A 22,813-nucleotide genomic window follows, 5' to 3' on the forward strand; every position below is an offset into this window, starting at 1 on the left:
TCGTACGCAGCCATTGAGACATCATTTAGAGTTGAGTGAGGTACATAAATCCCACGCGTTACCTTCGTATGACGGACACAGGCAGGGAGAAGGGAGAGAGAGACACCGCATTGTCTTTGTCAGACCTACAGAGAGAGAGAGAGAGATAGAAGAGAGAGAGAGATAGAAGAGAGAGAGAGAGAGAGATAGAAGAGAGAGAGATAGAAGAGAGAGAGAGAGAGAGATAGAAGAGAGAGAGAGAGATAGAAGAGAGAGATAGAAGAGAGAGAGAGAGAGAGAGATAGGGAAAGAGAGAGAAGAGAGGGGAGACAGAGATATGATTAGAGAGGGACAGACAGAAACACACAGAGAGACAGACAGAGAGACAGACAGAGAGACAGACAGACAGAGAGACAGACAGACAGAGAGAGACTGAACTGTCTCTTTGGTTGCTGAACCTCAGCCAGTCCCAGTGGTTGGTGAGTGAGAGTGAGCAGACAGGCTCCTCTGTGGTGAGGGAGGACCCATCATGATTCTACTGTGAGAGAGAGGACTCATCATGATTCTACTGTGAGAGAGAGGACTCATCATGATTCTACTGTGAGAGAGAGGACTCATCATGATTCTACTGTGAGAGAGAGGACTCATCATGATTCTACTGTGAGAGAGAGGACTCATCATGATTCTACTGTGAGAGAGAGGACTCATCATGATTCTACTGTGAGAGAGAGGACTCATCATGATTCTACTGTGAGAGAGAGGACTCATGTAATAAGACTGTTTATTAGTGCTTCTGTATTATTTCTGTCTCATTAAATCAGTCGTACACACTGTACTGTCCAGCGTCTATCAGTGGACAGTGTTTCTACGGAGTTCATATGGGCAAAATAGCATAGTTTTTTGTTATCAACTGGTATTGCTAACAATGGCTAACTGTGGGTTTTCCCGTTTTGTTTTTTGAACACATTCGCCAAATCTGGAGCTCCAACACAAAAGGAACGCAGCATCACCACGCGAGGCAAGGGAGAGGACCCACCATGACTCCACCGTGGCAAAGGAGAGGACCCACCATGACTCCACCGTGGCGAGGGAGAGGACTCACCATGACTCCACCGTGGCGAGGGAGAGGACCCACCATGACTCCACCGTGGCGAGGGAGAGGACCCACCATGACTCCACTGTGGCAAGGGAGAGGACCCACCATGACTCCACCGTGGCGAGGGAGAGGACTCACCATGACTCCACCGTGGCCACCTCGTCAAAGAGCAGCAGGCACATCAGGGCGGCGGCCTGGCTGACGTCTCCCCTGTTCTCCTGGATGAGCAGCGAGGCTGACAGGAAGAAGAACAGCGTTCTTGAACACACCCCACCCTACGCTTTGTTAACATGTTTGTAAATGAAACAGAACATTTTAAGGAGCGGTTAACTGCGCTAACGCTTCCTGGTGAAAACAACGGCACCGTTTAGCAACCGTGTAGCCTATTTATGCTTGGCAAATCTGTTTAGGTCTTGAATGTACTTCCGAGCCAACATGATGAATTTAGCTGCGAGTGTAACTAATTAACTATACTGTAGGCATAATCCTTCAGAGTTATGACTATTAGTGAATGGTGTCTTGTGAACGTGCCTCTGAGCTAGGCAAAATAATGTGTTTAGCTGTGGACCCTGCCTAATGAGTTGTATTGCGAACGTACCCCTGAGCAGTGTGAGGAGAAGGGGGGTCCGCTGTGCCAGACTGTGCCTCAGAGAGGGGTCTGCGTACACCAGCTTCCTCAGCATGCACACGCATGGCTCCAACAGGCCGTCCAGGCTCTGACGGGACAACACACACTCATGTAAAAAAACAAAAAACAAATACAAATGTATGGTAAATGGACTGCACTTATAGAGCACTTTACAATGGCATCTCATTCACCCATTCACACACCAATGGCGGCAGCTGCCAAGCAAGGTGCTAGCCAGCTCATTGGGTTTCAGTGTCTTGCCCAGAGACACTTCGACAGGGACCGGGATTCAAGGAGAGGCAACAGCTAGACAACCTCCAAAAGGGAAATAGTTTTACAGGTGGTGGCCACAGACCATTCCTCTCTCCTTATTCCTCTCTCCTTATCCTCCTTATCACTACTGATATATATGTTACGGTCAATGTGAGAAAACGGGGAATGTGAGCTTTTCCCGGTTATTGCGCACATTCCCCGACCTCGCGGGGAATGTAGGAGAAACATGTGCGTTTCTCACATCTCCCGGGTAATGTGCACATTCCCCGACCTTGCGGGAGATGTGAGAAATTGGTTAGTATTTCTCACATCTCCCGTACGGTCGGAGATTGTGCACATTAACCGGGAAATGATTACAATTCCCGACCTTGCGGTAAATCTAGGAAAGCGCAACCGTATGCAAAACTTCTGCGCAGCCGGGTGGTGGGAGAGGGCTTATGTGACGCCTCAAAGGGCGTGCACCATAAGAGGCACGCACGGTAGTTGGGCTAACGTTACTGGCACACACCTGTGAGAGATTTTTCGTCTTTCTTTCGGCTAGCTAACGTGTAGGGTTCCTTTGGAGGTTCCCACCTTCCTGTTGTTGCAATGTTCCTTTTGCGTTTGTTAACTTGATCACCAGTGTATCCTCCTAATACTACTTACACTGTGTGCAGCATAGGCTATATTACTGTTCAAGGTAGACCACAGACTGTTATTAACTGTAGGGGAGGACCGGGACGAATGAAACACTTTTTGGTTTGATCAGATTTACACAGAAATTAATAAAGATGGAGATTACATTTTTTGATGACAAACAACTTGTACATGTCCTTTACTAACCTATTAGTTGTACGTTTCGTTCTGTGGTGTAACAGTTCAATTCAAGACGGCCGAGAACAGAAGATGTGCATTGGTTCTCTTGTCCCTGCCGTGCGGGGCGAGTGAAACAGATGAGTGGGACGAGTGAAACAGTGAGATTGTTTTGCTTATTGTGTTGCGTAGCCTCGCGGCTTGTAGGCTAGTTATCTTAACTTTCAACACATGTATAATTAGACCCAATTTAATGTTTCCATTAATGCAATTGATGAAGAAGTTTTGCATACGGTTGCGCTTTCCTAGATTTACCGCAAGGTCGGGAATTGTAATCATTTCCCGGTTAATGTGCACAATCTCCGACCGTACGGGAGATGTGAGAAATACTAACCAATTTCTCACATCTCCCGCAAGGTCGGGGAATGTGCACATTACCCGGGAGATGTGAGAAACGCACATGTTTCTCCTACATTCCCCGCGAGGTCGGGGAATGTGCGCAATAACCGGGAAAAGCTCACATTCCCCGTTTTCTCACATTGACCGTAACATATGTACACACACTATATTGCCAAAAGTATTCATTCATCTGCCTTTACACGCATATGAATTTAAGTGACATCCCATTCTTAATCCATAGGGTTTAATATGACGTCGGCCCACCCTTTGCAGCTATAACAGCTTCAACTCTTCTGGGAAGGCTTTCCACAAGGTTTCGGAGTGTGTTCATGGAAATTTTTGACCATTCCTCCAGAAGTGCATTTGTGAGGTCAGACACTGATGTTGGACAAGAAGGCCTGGCTCGCAGTCTCCGCTCTAATTCATCCCAAAGGTGTTCTATCGGGTTGAGGTCAGGACTCTGTGCAGGCCAGTCAAGTTCTTCCACACCAAACTCGCTCATCCATGTCTTTATGGACCTTGCTTTGTGCACTGGTGCGCAGTCATGTTGGAACAGGAAGGGGCCATCCCCAAACTGTTCCCACAAAGTTGGGAGCATGGAATTGTCCAGAATCACTATGTATGCTGAAGCATTCAGAATTCCTTTCACTGGAACTAAGGGGCCAAGCCCAGCTCCTGAAAAACAACCCCACACCATAATCCCCCCTCCACCAAACTTCACACTTGGCACAATGCAGTCAGACAAGTACCGTTCTCCTGGCAACCGCCAAACCCAGACTCGTCCATCAGATTGCCAGAAGGAGAAGTGTGATTCGTCACTCCAGAGAACGCGTCTCCACTGCTCTAGAGTCCAGTGGTGGCGTGCTTTACACCACTACATCCGACTCTTTGCATTGCACTTGGTGATGTACGGCTTGGATGCAGCTGCTTGGCCATGGAAACCCATTCCATGAAGCTCTCTACGCACTGTTCTTGAGCTAATCTGAAGGCCATATGAAGTTTGGAGGTCTGTAGCGATTGACTCTGCAGAAAGTTGGCGACCTCTGCGCAGTATGCGCCTCAGCATCCGCTGACCCTGCTCTGTCATTTTACGCAGCCTACCACTTCATGGCTGAGTTGCTGTCGTTCCCAATCGCTTCCACTTTGTTATAATACCACTGACAGTTGACTGGGATATTTAGTAGCGAGGAAATTTTACGACTGGACATGTTGCACAGGTGGCATCCTATCACAGTACCACGCTGAAATTCACTGAGCTCCTGAGAGCAACCCATTCTTTCACAAATGTTTGTAGAAGCAGTCTGCATGCCTAAGTGCTGGATTTTATACACCTGTGGCCATGGAAGTGATTGGAACACCTGAATTCAATTATTTGGATGGGTGAGTTTTGGCAATATAGTGTATATACATATCCAAACTTTCTTCCGTCCACCACCAGCTAACCGTGCTCTTTTCTTGTCAGCTAAACGCAGTTCATCCTTCTGCTTTCTCCAGTATCTGATTCTCTTCGGGTCGATGCCAAAGTGCTTTGCAGCTTGCTCTCCCGAATGTTCTGTAGCATACTGCTAAGCTTTAAATTTCACATCACAAACTTTCTTCTGGTCGGTCACGTTTGTTACCACCGCAAACAGCCTAGCAACCAAAACTACCGTAAAGCCCAGAACTTTTTCCCCCTCACTTTTTGACCCGCCCTGTTTAGGGCGCCGGCCTGTATTTGTCTGTGTTGACCGTGCCCCCGGCCATTACAAGAGACCCGGCCTATAATTGAATACAGGCCACTATTGGAGGATTTATATATATATATATATATATATATATATATATATATATATACAAGAACAAAGCTATGCACAGTCACACACAAAATATCTCTCTCTCTCTCTCTCACACACACACACACACACACACACACACACACACACACACACACACACACACACACACACACAGTTTGTTGTCCTTCTAATGTGTCAGTGTCCCCTGAGATTAACTCATTTATATTTATATGGGCTGCGAGTCTGTGGAGGACTGAGGCGGGAACAAGACAGACTCAGCCCCACAGGCAACCAGTCAGCCTGACAGGCAGAGAGCCATCAATCCTGCCACTGCCGAGACTCTCTCTCTCTCTTTCTCTCTCTCTCCATCTCTCTTCATCTCCCTCCCCCCTCCCCCTCTGTCTGAGAAGAACAGACTGAACTCTTACCCCCCCCCCCCATTAGTGGGCTATAATTCAATCCCAGAATTAGCAGATTAAATAGCGCCTGGGGAGTTGAGGATCAGATCACAACTGACCAGGTCCTGCCTGACACCATTACTTCAAGCTATTATTCACACAATTTTCACCCCCCAAATCACACACACACACACACGCTTCACTGCACACTGTCTACATGCATGAGCTACACACATGCACAGGTACACACAGACACAGCCACACACATTAACACACACACACCTACAGTTTCTACTATTCACGGGCAGCGGCACCCTTTGATGGAGCTGGGGGATGTTTTACCTCCGCGGTCCCGTTGACACCCTCAGCAATGAAAGAGATGACTCTGTCAGCCACGCCAAGGCTCTTCAGCACCGGGTGCATGGCCGTGTCTGCGGAGACAATGGATTCACTTCAGCTTCTCCACACACAGCCTCTTAAAACCTTCTCAGATCTTGACGAGCGGCAGATTTCCCCTCCCAGTTTCCCTGAGCATATGGCGGAGGTTGGGTAGTCGGTCGCAGGCCCCACCGCCGGCAGATGGAACCAAAGGAGAAATGTTCGGCTCACTGATCAGGAAGTGTGAGCCAAACCCAATCACTTCTGTTCTGAGCGCATGAACCGACGGCTGTTAAACGAATGCTATTAAAATGGCTTTCAATCCTCCCTCAGACCTAAGATAACATCTGCCGGTGCGGCGCCAGGGTAAGATACCACGGCTCAAAATGGAAGCCAACCCGAGGTGTTAAAAATAGAGGCGGCAGGTGTGCTTGGGATGAGGATACTTCATACCCTGGAGGACGACGGCCAGCTGCTCAGCCGCTGACCTCCGCAGGGAGGGGTCAACGGCGTCGGAGGTCAAGATACCGAACAGCTTCTCCACGGACTCCACCTGGGTCACACGCGTGCATCAGAAAACAGGCAAGGGTGAGCACTGTGTGTGTGTGTGTGTGTGTGTGTGTGTGTGTGTGTTAGACTGTGTGCGCATGCATGTGTGTGCGTCCTCGAGGAATGATCTGGCGTTGCTGTCCAGGGTGTTGCTGATGTGTGTGTGTGTGTGTGCGTGGTTGTTCCGTACCTTGAGCAGTGACCTGGCGCTGCTGTCCAGGGTGATGTCCAGGGTGTGGTTGAGGCAGTAGAGGGAGGGGAGGGCGGAGAGGGCGGGGCCGTCCAGGCAGGGCCGGCCAGACTCCGCCCCTTCCACACTGCTGAGGTGGTTGAGCAGTTGCTGGGCCGCCACCCTCCTCACTCTGCAACCACAACCAGACTCAGGCTGCACTCCAAATCACATACGTCCATACTATACAGTATGCCAAACAAGGATGTACTGTAGTATGTCCTAATACATCTTTGTTTGGCATACTGTATAGTATGGAAGTATGCATAGTATACAGTAGTATACATACATAGTATGCAACATGCAGTATGGCAAAAATATCTGGATGTCCTACTACATCCAGTTGTATTTTGCAGTATGCAAGCCAGTAGACTTTTCTGGCTATTCTGACCCACAATCCTTTGCGCAGCGGAAATTACATCACATGAGCAAGTACACCGTCGCTTTACAGACTGTGACAGATGTGGGCAAATTTCAAGGCGCAATGTTGAGACAAAGTGGTATGTCCCAATTGGATGCGTATTGCGTGCAAATTACTGTCTGTTTCAAGCATGGATGTATTAATAGAACTGGATACAGCCACTCCATTCACTGACCGCTATCACAAATTAAGCCCTATTGAACCGCGCCATCTTGGCAAATTTGTAGTCATTTTACTATTTCCGGTGACTTTTGTACTTGCGCAGTTGTGCTTTTCTGGTTTTCCGGTGACTTTTGTACTTGCGCAGTTGTGCTTTTCTGGCCTACGCGCGTCCACGAACAAGTTCACGAAATGTAGACGCACGTTCCCGGCTCTCCCCGCTTTGATTTAGCAATTGCATATTAACCTGTTTTTGTCAAATATATCCATTGGAGACATCATTTTTGTATCCAGGCATCTTAGTTTTAACAGGTTAATTATAGCTGAACATGTTTTGTTTGCTAGTAGATGGTATTCATTCCGTTCACGATAACGTTATTGCAGCCAGGCTAAATTCCTCCAGGGAGCCAGTGACAGGCGAGTTGAAAAGCTTCACTCCCCGCTAGCAGGAGCTTTGGCCACTGCTACCGCATCTCGGATAACCCGCTGAGTTCGTGGCTGCTATTTCGCACTCGCCCTTGATCAATCCCTCAAACGCCAGCATAATCAATCAGAAGATTATCCCAGTGTGTCTGCTAGTTGTTTTAAACAGGCGTCACAGCGGGGTTGAGGTTTTGAGACGAGGCAGCTGTAATATGCCCGTCACCGCCGACGTAGAGCAGAACAAACTGAACACTCAGAACACACTGAACACTCAGAACACACTGAACACTCAGAACATACTGAACACTCAGAACACACTGAACACTCAGAACACACTGAACACTCAGAACACACTGAACACACTGAACACACTGAACACTCAGAACATACTGAACACTCAGAACATACTGAACACTCAGAACACACTGAACACTCAGAACACTCAGAACACTCAGAACATACTGAACACTCAGAACATACTGAACACTCAAGACAGTCGTCTGGCTCGGCAAAGCCCCAGAGGGTTGATGTCAAATTGATCAGACAGCTTCAAGCACCTCGACATAAACACGTGCATGGCCATATGTATGGGGCACGCGCACTGACGCACACACAAACCTCTCCAACACACATGCACGCACGCGCACACGCACGCGTACACACACAAACCTCTTACAACACATACGCACACACTCACACATACAGCCTTCTCCAACAGCACAAACACACCCCCACACACACTCACACATACAGACAGCCTTCTCCAACACCACAAACACTCACACACACACTCACACATACAGACAGCCTTCTCCAACACCACAAACACACCCCCACACATACAGACAGCCTTCTCCAACACCACAAACACACCCCCACACACACTCACACATACAGACAGCCTTCTCTAACACCACACACACACCCCCACACACACTCACACATACAGACACCCTTCTCCAACACCACAAACACACCCCCACACACACACATACAGACAGCCTTCTCCAACACCACTAAAACACCCCCACAAACACTCACGTCTGTTGTTTGGCGAAGAGGAGACGTAGTGCTGCTCTCAACTTGGCGGAGTTTGGAAATATGTTTTTCTCCTGGTTTGACACTTCACTGATCAGCAGCACACACTTTCCCAGAACATCCTCAGTGCCAGCATAGCTCTGAAACACACACACACGCACACACACACACACACACACACACACACACACACACAAATGTATTCACTGTTTAACTAGATAATGGGTAACCCATGGGGATTCAAGCTGAGCACAACAGTAAATAATTAATATGGATTGCTGTAATTGCAGATGGTTTCAATTCCTGACGTGACTGGCACGCGGTGAATGATCCCCGCAAATTAAATCTAGCTTGACGACCCAGTCGATATCTTATGCTCATGTTACGATTTCATAGGACCTCTGTTGCTTCAAAAGTAACATTTAATAAAAGCTTGTTTCTGACAGAAAATATAACAATATCACAGAATATGCAAATGGCTGAGTAATAACCAAACACACCATGGCAGAGTTAATATGTTGCTCTTGCACTGCGAGCGCTAGAATTACACTTTGATTACACTTCTTTTGTTGGGGGGAAAAAGAGAGAGGATTTCGCTAGAACATTCCTGCTACAAGTGCTGCTTCTTGCATAACAATAAGTTCCAAATTACATTTCGCTTTATGCACTTCTGGTGTTTCTATTCAATGTTGTGCTGCAGTCATCTGAGCAAGTGTGTGTGTGTGTGTGTGTGTGTGCACGTTACATTACCGTACACTACCTGTAGTATGGGGATGACCGGGTGAAGGGCCTCGTTAAACCTGTCCCAGGTCGACGCCGTCATCATCAATCGGCCGTTCATCAGAAACAGCAGGATGTCCTTGGCAGCGGCGTTCACCTGCGGACCACCGACCGCGTGTGAACTCTTGAACCCGCGGTGGCGTAAAGAAACACGGCGGCCAGAAGCCCCGCCCAACAGAGGCCAAGCGCTAGACTGCTAGTGTGTCCCGAAAAACTGCATCGCGATGCGCAGGCGTGAGTTTTCCGTGACCTTGAACACTCACCTTAGAAAACCGGATAGATGACAGATGATAAACACAGATACACACACACACACACACCTTCTCTGCTGGGTCCTGGAGGCCGAAGGCGCTGAGCTGGTAGAGGACTCTGGGGTGGAGGAGGAAGTGAACTCCGCTGCAGACTGACGACACGGGCTTGGACACGTTCTGGACCCCCAGACACTCCTGCAGGGGTCAGAGGTCGTTGATAGACGCGGGTTATTCTGAGTTCGCCTCTGGCAGGCAGCACTTTTTCCCGCAGACGACCGTGAACTGAGACCGTTAGCGCCGGCCGGGCGTGACACGCCAGCGAGGCGGCCCTCACCTTGACCACGCTGAGGGCGCGGGTGTAGGTCTCCGTCTTGACGGGGAGGAGGGGGTGGGACAGGAGCTTGAGAAACGCCGCCTGGCTCTCCGTCTTCAGCAGAGGGCTGGCCTGCTCGGACTTCCAACTGGCAGACAGACAGACAGACATGAGGGCAGACGGACGGATAGACAGGGAGACAGACAGACAGACACAGACAGGCAGGCAGGCAGGCGGACAAACAGACAGACACAGGCGGATGGACAGGCAGAGAGGCAGACAGACAGACAGACGGACGGGCGTTCATCTTGATTGATTGGCACTTATCCGATATATATGGATCAACATGGTTACAGAGAAAGAGATTAATTTCATTAAAGGAGTAGTAAAGGGAAAATCATGTTTAGCCCTGTTTTAAGGTTACTTATGATCATATAGAATGGTTCAGATCAAGAAGTTGACAAAACTAGCACTTTTGAGAAAGTTGATAATTGCTCTACCACTGTTTAGGTCATACAATGGATGTGGGTGGGCACCTTGAAAAATCTTTCAAAAACATGTTAAACTCTCGATTTCAAAGACAAGAAGCTCACCAAGGGGGTAATTGGTGTCCGTTTGTGTTCTGACATCAAATTCGCCGCAAAGTATGAATCCTGTAGGGTTTTATTGATCATTTTATAAAATCCATTGACTTGTATTGACTCAACCGTTGTAGATGTGTAGATCAATCCGCAGAGGGGATTCAGGAAGCGGAACTACTTACGGTAGCTATTGTTATTGTTTATGTTGCTAGGCTGCCTAGTTTGCGTAGGTTTACACACGTATGTGCTGCGACTAAATAGTTCTATGCTAAATATTTTAAAAAGCATTTCCAGATGAACTAGAATCTTAGTTTATGGAGAATTATATGTCAGAACGTCTTTGAGAGTTTAACATGTTTTTTTTTAATGATTTTTCAGGGTGCCCACCCACATCCATTGTATGACCAAAACGGTGGTAGAGCAATTATCATACTTTCTCAAAAGTGCTAGTTTTGTCAACGTTTTGATCTGAACCATTGTATATGATGATAAGTAACCTTAAAACAGGGCTAAACATGCATTTTCCCTTAACTACTAGTTAAGGGAAAATTAGAGCACTAATCCAACATGGTAGGATGCCCATCTTACAGGTAGGAGCAGATGTGAATGCACTCCGTGACGACGGGCAGGTGTTGGTGATACGGTAGACCATCTATGGCCTGGTCGGCCATCTCCAGCAGCTCCAACCAGTTCTTCTCACCCTGCAAGAGCAGAAGAAACATGCGCTCATATAGATATGAGTGCAACCCAATGCTGATAAAAATCCAAATGTACTACACCTAATGTAAGGGACATTTCAGTAAATATTAGACGTCTTTTTACAGTCTGTATGAAAACATCTTTGACGTGCGATCCGCCTCTCTGCTGCTCCGGTACCTGGGCCTGTGCTTCCCTGAGGAAGGAGCAGGTGGACTCCATCCACAGCGCCGCCCGGGTCACCCTCCTGTAGAGGGCGTGGCCGTCGGAGTTCACCTGCTCCAGGTATGCCACCACCGCCTCGTGCATGCTGGGAAACGCCAGGCCGAAGGACTTGTCCAGTGACAGCAGGAAGATGGCCGTCGCTGTGCTCTCTGGGAGATTCTCACTGGCCTGGGGGGAGAGAGAGAGAGAGAGAAAGAGATAGAGAGATAGATGGAGAGAGAGAGGGGGGGTGGAGAGAGAGAGAGAGAGAGAGAGAGAGAGAGAGAGAGAGAGAGGAAAGATGACAAAGAGATACACAACAGAAAAGTAATATCCCGGCAATGAAGTTAGGGTATCTTAAGTCAATAGCATGCGATGCAATAACTTCATTTGAGTGGCATTTTAACTAATTACAGTATAAGCAGAAATGAAACGCGCGCACACACACACACACGCACGCACACACACGCACACACAAACATGCACGCACACACACACCTTCTCCAGCGGCAGCACGGTCTGCAGCAGTCTGACGGTGAACACGGAGGCGCCCACGTAGGCCATGCGGTGGTGCAGCAGGGAGCTGGGGCGGCCTGGGGGGGCGGAGCAGGCCTGGTGGTGGCTCAGGACCTCCCCCAGCGCGGCCACGCCGCGGCGCAGCTTCTCTCTCTGAAACACGCCAAGACACACCCCCTCCAAATGGTCGGACAAAAACGCAGTCTTAAGAGCGCTGGCAGATTCAGATCCCTAAGGTTTTATGTGGGGTTTAGAGATCGCAAAGTACTGGGGTATTATTAGGCCGATATTTCATTAGTTTGGAGCAGCCTCGGCGGCCAGCAGGGGGCAGCAGATGTCCTTCCCACAGCCAGGCTGGTGCTGCTGCTACAGTGTCACAGGGGGGCCAAGAGGTCTGGCATACAAAGCTGGTCTCCAGATAAAGACGACAAAACAGTTGTGAGCCTACGATGCTCTGGGTGTTTATGAAACTACACAAGGCTGAAGGACTTGACAAGTGTATAAGTCCCCCCACGGCGCACAGAAACACGCTACCTTCTGAAGATGACAAATGGATCAACATGCAGTGCAGAAATTATACACTGTTGCTGTACTGTAGCACCAGTATAAGGTTGTGTGTGTGTGTGTGTGTGTGTGTGTGTGTGTGTGTGTGTGTGTGTGTGTGTGTGTGTGTGTGTGTGTGTGTGTGTGTGCGTGCGTGCTCGCATGCCTGTTTAAACCCTCCAACCTTGACATGAAACACTTGTCGTTCCATCAGGCACACCCTTGGTAATTGCCATGTACAATACTGTGCGCGTCAGCAGCTGTTTCCTACATAAAGATAAGAGATCATGAAGAGAGAAATGGCGGTGTCTGCGTGGGTGGTGGCATCTGCGTGTCTGTCTGCCTGTATCCCCGGCATCATCTCCCCAACCCCACAACCGGACCCCGGGATGAAGTTGATGTGCGGCAGGTGTATTGCTCAGGACCCAGGGACGGGCATGTGTCGTGTGAAGCTGAGAAAATGTGTGTTTTGGCTCATTTTAACATAATGTGGAATACCTGTAATATATACTGTAGTGCCGCGCACTGATACTGATGTGATAAAGTGACCGGATCTACAAGTGGCTTGAATGTGTAGAAGTAGTATCGGACAATGGACTGACATATAGGGTAAGAGCACACTTAATGACTGAAATGTTTTCAGACACACAAAAACATTGCTAGCTATAAAATAGAGCTTCCTAGAGTGTTTTTTTTTCCTCCACATTTCTTTTTAAATTAATGACAACAATCACAGGGCATGCAGACCTACAATTGTGTTTAAACTTGGCTACATATGAATCTTAAAGCTAAATCTTAACTAGTATCTTGATGTCAAGCATGGAACTGTTCAGTTTTCAGAGCATAGGCTAATTTATTTGCAAAATGTAACCCATCTCAGGAGTATTAGGTATGCCTGTTTGTGTTTGTATCAGTGTGGCTGTGTGTATTTCTGGAGGGGTGGGAGGTGTTATAATGTTATAATTTAGTCAGATATTAACTAACCTAGGCTAGCTTGTTATCTTACTGTAATGCCACAAACCACGTCTGTCTCTCTGGGGCACGATTATCTGGAAAACCGTGCAATGTCTGGTATTGCTCAGGACCCTGGGAAGTGAAGTTGTTTGGATGAGCGGTTCTTGAGGGTGCTGTGCCAGTTGGCAGTAGGCTATAATAGACTGACTTCATGTCTGTCTGAGATCTCGGGGCCATGCCATCAAAATGCATGTTCATGTGTGGGACGCTGCATAGGAAAAAAGTACAACAATGCATGTTTTTTGAACTGCGTTCAATATTTGGCTTTTAAACAAGACACTATGTCTGCCTCAAGTCTCTTCGAGGGACCGTGCCATCAGAAATGCATTGTCATGTACTCCATTCGCCAGACCCAATTCGCAAGAATGCAAAGACACCGCTCCATATTAGATAAACGGTTGTGATTGGCCCAACCAATATCTGGTCAGGTGGAAATCATTTTGAGCGGGTGGATGTCCAGACTGATCTACAGGGTGAAACAGGGTGAGCTCACGTGATCAGGATGGTGACACCAGGCCATTACACTTGCACCTCAGCCCATTGCTAAGGCTTAGCTTATCAGTGTAAAACAACCTGTCTTCTGAAGAACGGCACAGACCCCCAACGGGCACGTGCACTAGTCCATTAAAATGGATGGATGGAGGGAGGGATGAATGGTATAGTATAGTATAATTTTATAGTATAGTGTAGTGTAGTATAGGATCATTTAGTAGTATGGTGTTGTGCTGAGACTTGCCAGCTCCATCCCCACCAGGCTGTGGTCGTCCCAGACCTGCTCACACACACTGTCCCTGAGCAGCAGCATCACCTCACACAGCAGCTCCAGCACACGCTGGAACACACGCACTCCGTCTGGAAGAGAGAGGGGGGTGGGGGGTGCAGAGAGAGGAGAGGGAGGGGGGGAGAGAGAGGAGAGGGAAGAGAGAGGGGGGTGGGGGGTGCAGAGAGAGGAGAGGGAGGGGGGGGGAGAGAGAGGAGAGGGAAGAGAGAGGGGGGTGGGGGGTGCAGAGAGAGGAGAGGGTGGGGGGGAGAGAGAGGAGAGGGAGGAGAGGGAGGGGGGGAGAGGGAGGAGAGGGAGGGGGGGGAGAGAGAGGAGAGGGAGGGGGGGAGAGAGAGGAGGGAAGAGAGAGAGAGTAAGAGAGAACATGAGAGAAATTAGCAAGAGAGAAAGTGAGAGAAAGAGAGAGAGAAAGAGAGTGAGAGAAAGAGAGAGAGAAAGAGAGAGAGTGAGAACAAGAGCAAGAGGGAGAATAATGAACAGCAGCTCTAAATTCCTCTAATAACATACACAGCAACACCCTCGAACCGTCTGCGATGAGAGGCGAGATGACGGCTCTTCACTTTGCATATGAGAGAAAGACGGAGAGAGAGAGAGAGAGAGAGGAGAGAGCGATAGAGAGGTGGAACAGATAACAGAGAACGACCTTCATGCTTTGAATCAACTGAATAGAACAACAAGTTGTTTGTCACACACACAAACAAACATACACGCACACACACGCACGCCTACCAGTCCTGAGCAGTGGGATGGCGTGTTCCATGGTGGCCAGGGTGAACTGGGCCAGGCTGAGCTGCTGTAGCTGAAGCTCCAGGAGGTCCTCCGCCCCCAGGTCCGGCAGCTCCAGCTGAGCGCCGTCGGCAGGCGACTGGGCGGTCTGCCTCGGGGCCTGGGCCGCCCCTCCGCCTCCGTGAGAGCTGCCACTGTCCACGTCACAGACGAGGGGTGAGACCGTGTGTGTGTGTGTGTGTGAGTGTGTGTGTGTGTGTTCGGGTTCGTAGAGAAAACATAAACGTACTGTACGTAGGCTCGCTCGCCCGCGCAGGCAAGCGCGCACACACACCTGTTGGAGGCTGCATCTCCATCCTGGCCGTCTCCCCTGGGTCTCTGGCCGGTGCGGCCCACCACCGAGGGCCGAGGGGAGCACTCCCCCCCCGGGGAGGAGGCGAGCGAGCGCTGGGCCTGGGCGCCTCTTGCCTCCTGGGAGTAGGACAGGGACGAGTTCTGGGACACCGGGTCTGCAGACAGGTGAGGTGGCAGACAAAAAGACACGGGTCACGACCGGCCTGGGTGCCGGGTGCCACAGACCCAGAGAGTTAGCGTAGCGTACAGCCCCTGGGTGGGATCTGTCTATCCACAAAACACATCTTGGACAGGAGCTGTATTCATAAATGAGATTTGTCTTAATAAGACAGAAGACCTAAGTCTCTGGACTACATTCTGTAGCAGTGAAGAGACCCAAATATAGAGCTGCTAAGAGATAATTGGCCAGCTGTCGGCCAATTCCTCCGACTTCTGTATTGAGGTGAATACATTACTGACAATGAGACACATATGCGACTCCGTTCTTCAGTCACTGTGTTAAGCATAGGCATTAAGGGGGCAGGTGCTGAGAGGAAGTCGCTCCAGCTAATAGCTACTTAAGTATGTGTGACTTCCAGGGCTGACGCTGAGGCTTGTGGAGGCGGTCGGGCGCTACCTTGCTTCGCCGAGCAGAAGCTGGGGTCTCGGTGGAAACGCAGCCGCTTCCTCAGGGCCGCGCACAGCTGCCGGAGGCAGGCCGCAGCCTGCAGCCTGAGGTGGCCTGGTGGTCCCGCCTCGCCGGCCCCTGGCCTCAGGAGAGACAGGAGTCCCTGGGGACACAAGAGTAGACAGCACGGAGTAGGAACAAACTGAATTAGGCTGATAATGACACCAATTATTTATAAGGCACTGTTCATCACACAACGCAACAACAAAGCGCACGTTAAAATGATTGCAGAAGCTGAAAAACAGAGGCTGATGTTTTAAACAGAAGGTTGGAGACCCAGACTGTGGCTGATGCCAACATTGGTAATTGGTGTGCTAATTTAAAGGGACCATGGAATTGAATTATTGGAGACACAATTTGTCCAGAGTTCAGTGGCACTGCCCTTTGTCGGAAATGATATCATGCCTCTAAATACGAGTCATTTAATTAATCTGAATGGTTCTAGCGACTTTGGAAAGTCCAGCTGTGGTGGTTCATGTGCCTCAAAGGGAGGAAAAAAACATTTCTAAAAGCATAAATACAGTAGATCCCTCTTGCCCTTGTGTCTTTGGCATTGCTTGGGGATACATACAGGACAAAGCAAACTGTACCTCTACAGTAGGTCTGGAAATTATTAAAGAGGGTGGTGCTACCTGGGCTATACTGACCAGGGTAAAGACAGTGGTGTTACCTGGGCTATACTGACCAGGCTAAAAGACAGTGGTGTTACCTGGACTATACTGACCAGGCTAAAAGACAGTAGTGTTACCTGGACTATACTGACCAGGGTAAAGACAGTGGTGTTACCTGGACTATACTGACCCGTTTAAAGAGGGTGGTGTTACCTGGACTATACTGACCAGGGAAAAGAGTGTGGTGTTACCTGGACTATACTGACCCGTTTAAAGAGGGTGGTGTTACCTGGACTATACTGACCAGTTTAAAGAGGGTAGTGTTACCTTGACTATACTGACCAGGGAAAAGAGGGTGGTGTTACCTGGACTATACTGACCCGTTTAAAGAGTGTGGTGTTACCTGGACTATACTGACCAGTTTAAAGAGGGTGGTGTTACCTGGACTATACTGACCAGTTTAAAGAGGGTGGTGTTACCTGGACTATACTGACCCGTTTAAAGAGGGTGGTGTTACCTGGACTATACTGACCAGTTTAAAGAGGGTGGTGTTACCTGGACTATACTGACCAGTTTAAAGAGGGTGGTGTTACCTGGACTATACTGACCAGTTTAAAGACAGTGGTGTTACCTGGACTATACTGACCAGGGAGAAGAGGGTGGTGTTACCTGGACTATACTGACCAGGGAGAAGAGGGTGGTGTTACCTGGACTATACTGACCAGTTTAAAGAGGGTGGTGTTACCTGGACTATACTGACCAGTTTAAAGAGGGTGGTGTTACCTGGACTATACTGACCCGTTTAAAGAGGGTGGTGTTACCTGGACTATACTGACCAGTTTAAAGAGGGTGGTGTTACCTGGACTATACTGACCAGTTTAAAGAGGGTGGTGTTACCTGGACTATACTGACCAGTTTAAAGAGGGTGGTGTTACCTGGACTATACTGACCAGTTTAAAGACAGTGGTGTTACCTGGACTATACTGACCAGGGAAAAGAGGGTGGTGTTACCTGGACTATACTGACCAGTTTAAAGAGGGTGGTGTTACCTGGACTATACTGACCAGGGAAAAGAGGGTGGTGTTACCTGGACTATACTGACCCGTTTAAAGAGTGTGGTGTTACCTGGACTATACTGACCAGTTTAAAGAGGGTGGTGTTACCTGGACTATACTGACCAGGGAAAAGAGGGTGGTGTTACCTGGACTATACTGACCAGTTTAAAGAGGGTGGTGTTACCTGGACTATACTGACCAGTTTAAAGAGTGTGGTGTTACCTGGACTATACTGACCAGTTTAAAGAGGGTGGTGTTACCTGGACTATACTGACCAGTTTAAAGACAGTGGTGTTACCTGGACTATACTGACCAGTTTAAAGAGGGTGGTGTTACCTGGACTATACTGACCAGGGTAAAGAGGGTGGTGTTACCTGGACTATACTGGGCCTCTGGAGGAAGATCTCAGCTGGGAAATCCTGCATGATGACATCACGGAGCAGCTCACATGTGGTTTGCACCAGGTTAAGGTTGTTGCTTCTCAAAGAGCTGTAGGAAAAAAGAGACATAAAAGTCTGAATTATAGTGTGAATTAACTGCTGTTGATGTCTTCATGAACATGAGCAAAAACGTAATGACCTACTTAAGTCCACTTACTGTAAAAGAAAGCTCATGGCTGTTAAATAGAGATTCTGAAGTAACCCACCTCTCATTGGAGGACAGTATGTGTCGGTCTGTAGTGGTCAAAGTCAGCCATGGGAACGTACAAAACTTCACGCATCTCACAGACTTACTCACTGCAAAGTAGGCAAAGATCGCAGTAGATCACAAATTATGCATTTTCACTGCATGAAAATTGCCATCCACACAACAAGATATTGATTTTCCGATTATCGTATTGTGGCCTCTTGTGATACAATTATCGATACATTAAATATTGTTTAATTTTTTTGTGAGGCATAGTTGTACAGTATCTATAGTCCTATGTACCAATATCATACAAAACACTAGAAGGTTTTCACTGTGTTATCCCTTTAATATTTTAACTCCTGCTTTCTGGGCAGTTCAGCCTTTTGGCACTATTTTATATCGGAATAGGCATTGATTGTTTTATTGTTCACCACAACCAGCGACAACAACGCTACAGTGAATTAATAAAAAACATAATTCCTGCTTTTTGCCTTTACAGTGGTATTTTTTTCTCAAGTCAACACAGATATTGTGATGTATCGTTGATGAATTGTCTTACAATGTATCGATTATCGCAGAATTGCTGTATCTATCAGGGGCAAAATATCCTAAGGTTATGGCATGGTGAGTTACCCTGTGATTTCCATCCCTAGTGAGTTACCCTGTGATTCCCATCCCTAGTGAGTGACCCTGTGATTCCCATCCCTAGTGAGTGACCCTGTGATTCCCATCCCTAGTGAGTTACCCTGTGATTCCCATCCCTAGTGAGTGACCCTGTGATTCCCATCCCTAGTGAGTGACCCTGTGATTCCCATCCCTAGTGAGTGACCCTGTGATTCCCATCCCTAGTGAGTGACCCTGTGATTCCCATCCCTAGTGAGTGACCCTGTGATTCCCATCCCTAGTGAGTTACCCTGTGATTCCCATCCCTAGTGAGTTACCCTGTGATTCCCATCCCTAGTGAGTTACCCTGTGATTCCCATCCCTAGTGAGTTACCCTGTGATTCCCATCCCTAGTGAGTGACCCTGTGATTCCCATCCCTAGTGAGTTACCCTGTGATTCCCATCCCTAGTGAGTTACCCTGTGATTCCCATCCCTAGTGAGTGACCCTGTGATTCCCATCCCTAGTGAGTGAAGTGAAGACTTCACTTTGTTAAATGATAAGTCCACTATTTTGGATTTTAGGGCCTATTCTCGGTCTGTCTTACATGAGCCTGACATGTAGAGACTATAATTTTCCTGATCACCTCAGTATTGAGCTGCAGGCACACCCTCGGCTACAATGGAAGTCAATGGGGCCAATGCCATGTTGGAAAAAGTATGATAAAGGTGTTTTTCTGAGACGGGAAGCACAGGGTGTAATCTTACCAGTCTCAGTATGCTCTCCTGTAAAATGGATCACAAACCGAATGTTGAAACAAACGTTCCATTTTAAACAGTTGAAACTATTTCACTGTAAAAATCAATTTCACTTTTGCACTATGTTGTAGAGGGGGCAGGCTGCTCAAAAAGCAGCTGATCACAATTTGGCTACAAATCCTGACCTCACCTTGGAGTTTCCTAGCTCGCTACTACTAGACAGCTAGTTACTAACTATTTGTAACACAGTATATTTGTAATCATTTATAACAGCAATGGTTCATACTTTTTCCAACATCTCATTAGCCCCATGCATTGACTTCCATTGTAGCCGAGGGTGCGGCTGCAGTACAACTGCAGCTAGCTCAATACTGAAGCGATCAGGGAAAGGATAGACGCTCTGTCAGATTCATGTAGGACAGAGTGAGAATAGCTGTGTGCACACTGAGGATATTTTATGTAGTGGATAAGTTAGCCAGAGAGGATTTTGTGTTGAAAAAGAGATGCGGCTCTCACAAAGTGTATTTCGTTTCCATAACAACATTCTTGACTCAACCCAAGTTCGATACATTGTACCTAACGTTTTATCTTGTAATCAACCGTTGCATTATTTACTTGCACTTCGCAACTTTTTGTCTTTTACTGTCACGTCAAAAAGTAGAAAGATTGCTCTGGCTGTAGCCTATTTAGAGGCTGAAGAGGAGAAAGTTGGTCGGACTCGATTATGGGATATCCTCCGTGCCTGCTATCCCACCTCCGTCATGATTGGTCGTCTGATAAAAATACGCTCCACGTCATAGCGGATTTCTCAAAAAGTTGAACTATTTTCAACTTCAGGAATCCGCTCTGGCCAGCGCACAGCGCAAATGCGCAGCGCATTTCAATGTCCGGCCGCCTTTTGATCTTTTCCCATAGCTTTGAATGGAAATTAAAATAAGCTGCCGAAATCCGCAGCGCATTTTAAAAAAATACCCATAGTGTGCACGCAGCCTTAAGTCCAAAATAGTGAAGCTATCCTTTAAATGTCTTGTGCCCAGTATACCTGCTGCTCTCTGTGGCGGCAGGTCCTGGCTGGGCCGGCTGCTCTGGAAGTAGCCCTCTACTGGACGCTCCTGCTCTGGAGGGACTGCAACAAGTATTCACCAACAACTCCAATTGGACATAATTATGAAACTAATAAGAGAAAAAAGTGTGCTACCTTGGCTCAAAAATGAAATGAAACAGAGAGGTTCTCATTGCGAGGCTGGGTTAATGTCCATATTGTCCAAGGGAGTAGGCTAAGGATTGGTCTACTAAAAAACTCCAAGGCGCTCAATCTCTAGGATAATAAGTTTAAAATCCTCTGCCATAGTATGTCACGGATGGACATATGAAACTGCTGATCTTCAAAATACAATAGATTAGGCCAAACAGAACTACAAGTAGCCCTGCACTACTCAATTTTAAAATCTCACTCTCCGCCACAGATGTGAAGGTACAATACAGCTATGATACAGTCAAGACTTTCTTTGAGCCCTACCTGTAGAGGTAGTCACAGACTGTTCCAGGGAGTGGCCAGGGGGACTGGTAGGCCACAGATCAGGTAGCTGGAACAGCCGGTCGAGAATGCCATCAATGATAGCCTGGAAACGGGGCTCCACACTGGCTGAGAGCTGTGTGAAGAACTCCACTGCCCCGATATCTCTGAGCATCTGGGCTGCTGTCGGGTGCTATGGGGACATAAAGACATGCGAGTGTTTGTGGCTTATAGCTCCAGGCTGAAAGCCATCCCACCGCACCACCCATGAACCTACTTCAACTTGAGACTTCAAGCAGCGGCTCAGAGCTGTTTTGCTTAAGTGTGTGGTGCACAAAGTACAGATATGAATATATTCAAACTTCATTCAGCACCCTCCTCTGTGTGCTTTTGTTTTAGCTAGTTACTTGGCAGGATGCCTTTCAAGTCTCATGGCTGGCACCTTCACCTTAGCGGTAACGTTAGTTTGCCTACAGATTTCTACCTTGGACAAACTACTCATCAGTTGAAGGACTTCCTCTTGCATTGGCACATCAGGGAAGTTGAACCACTCCAGGAGGAGGACGAACAGCATCCTCTCTTGGACCAGATCAGAGACAGACAGCAGGGAATGCTCCAGCTTACACAGGATGCTCCTCAGAGCTCGAACTCTGATCTCCACCAAAGAATGACCTGTGTTGGGGGGGGAAATCATTAGCTAGTTAGCTACTGATTCTGTTAAACGTTGGATAGATGATCTGTTAAAACTGCGTGCTAGCGGTATGACTCTAGTGCTAACGATAGCTCTAGCTAGCACCCGTTTATGTTACCTAACGTTAGCTAGCACTAATTGTTACTTGTTAACTTATGCTAGCAGGCTAGCTCTCCTTTAGCAAGCTGTCAGTTGTTTCCAACATTTCATTCTCGCTGGCTAGCTAGCTAGCTTAGCAAAGAGAGACCATTTTACCTATTTTCTTTATTAGCGAGGATATATCCATGACCGATATATAACCATAACCCAGCAAACAAAGGGAATGTTTTCAGTCTGGAGTTGTTGACACACCGGCGGCTCTGCTCTGCCCGGGGTTTGTTTTCAAAGAGCGCGACAACGTCACTTCTGTTGTTGCTTCCTGGTAAAACTGAAGAACTAGAGAAATACATCTGAAAACATGACATAACTCAAACAAACATGTATAGAGATAAGATTTTTTGAGATTGATAACAAATGCACATTTTGTAAAACTTAACAAGAACGTATAACCCATCTTTTCTATGGATGACCGTATTTGGGAAAAACTTAAAACTATTATGTAAAACACATGCAATTAACATTGAAGGGAGCTATCACTTATTGTGAATGTGAAGAGAAAAATGTATGCAATATTGTTAACCTTTTTATTTTATTAGGAAAGTGTCATACCCATAAAGCTAAATTTTGTAATTCTACCCCATCCTTTAAATAGTTTCTAACTGAAAATGAATGGCAGTCTCTTGAATTTGTAATTATTAAGAAATGCATTCTTTTTTTTCCATATTTGTTCATTTTATAACTGGTCAGGTCTGTTGCCTAGAAACTTTCTTTTACATTTTCAATTTACAAACTCAGTGAGGGAAAGAAAAAAATACATATACACAAATAGTAAACTCAATTAAAAAAAAAAAAAAAAATGAAGTCACATTGTGAAGTCGATTTTTCAAC

General features: G+C 47.4%; 1 protein-coding gene across 1 annotated transcript in view; it reads right to left on the reverse strand.

The window, feature by feature from the left end:
* Positions 1–22,176, reverse strand: part of rttn (rotatin) — a 58,790-nt gene extending 36,614 nt beyond the window's left edge. The window contains exons 1-23 of the mRNA XM_084453515.1: positions 22,082–22,176; positions 21,620–21,807; positions 21,139–21,328; positions 20,662–20,745; positions 18,276–18,366; positions 18,004–18,118; positions 15,913–16,066; positions 15,277–15,451; positions 14,946–15,136; positions 14,172–14,287; positions 11,861–12,031; positions 11,339–11,551; positions 11,051–11,163; positions 9,903–10,029; positions 9,638–9,763; positions 9,298–9,414; positions 8,541–8,677; positions 6,458–6,629; positions 6,172–6,271; positions 5,683–5,771; positions 1,674–1,791; positions 1,214–1,310; positions 63–125 (exon numbers count right to left, since the gene is read on the reverse strand). Coding sequence (XP_084309641.1) covers positions 63–125; positions 1,214–1,310; positions 1,674–1,791; positions 5,683–5,771; positions 6,172–6,271; positions 6,458–6,629; positions 8,541–8,677; positions 9,298–9,414; positions 9,638–9,763; positions 9,903–10,029; positions 11,051–11,163; positions 11,339–11,551; positions 11,861–12,031; positions 14,172–14,287; positions 14,946–15,136; positions 15,277–15,451; positions 15,913–16,066; positions 18,004–18,118; positions 18,276–18,366; positions 20,662–20,745; positions 21,139–21,328; positions 21,620–21,807; positions 22,082–22,112 — 2,978 coding nt within the window. The 5' untranslated portion in view covers positions 22,113–22,176. The remainder of the gene's footprint in view (positions 1–62; positions 126–1,213; positions 1,311–1,673; positions 1,792–5,682; positions 5,772–6,171; positions 6,272–6,457; positions 6,630–8,540; positions 8,678–9,297; positions 9,415–9,637; positions 9,764–9,902; positions 10,030–11,050; positions 11,164–11,338; positions 11,552–11,860; positions 12,032–14,171; positions 14,288–14,945; positions 15,137–15,276; positions 15,452–15,912; positions 16,067–18,003; positions 18,119–18,275; positions 18,367–20,661; positions 20,746–21,138; positions 21,329–21,619; positions 21,808–22,081) is intronic.
* Positions 22,177–22,813: the final 637 nt, after the last annotated feature.

This window comes from Borostomias antarcticus (assembly GCF_949987555.1).
Source record: "Borostomias antarcticus genome assembly, chromosome: 2".
NCBI lineage: Eukaryota > Metazoa > Chordata > Actinopteri > Stomiiformes > Stomiidae > Borostomias > Borostomias antarcticus.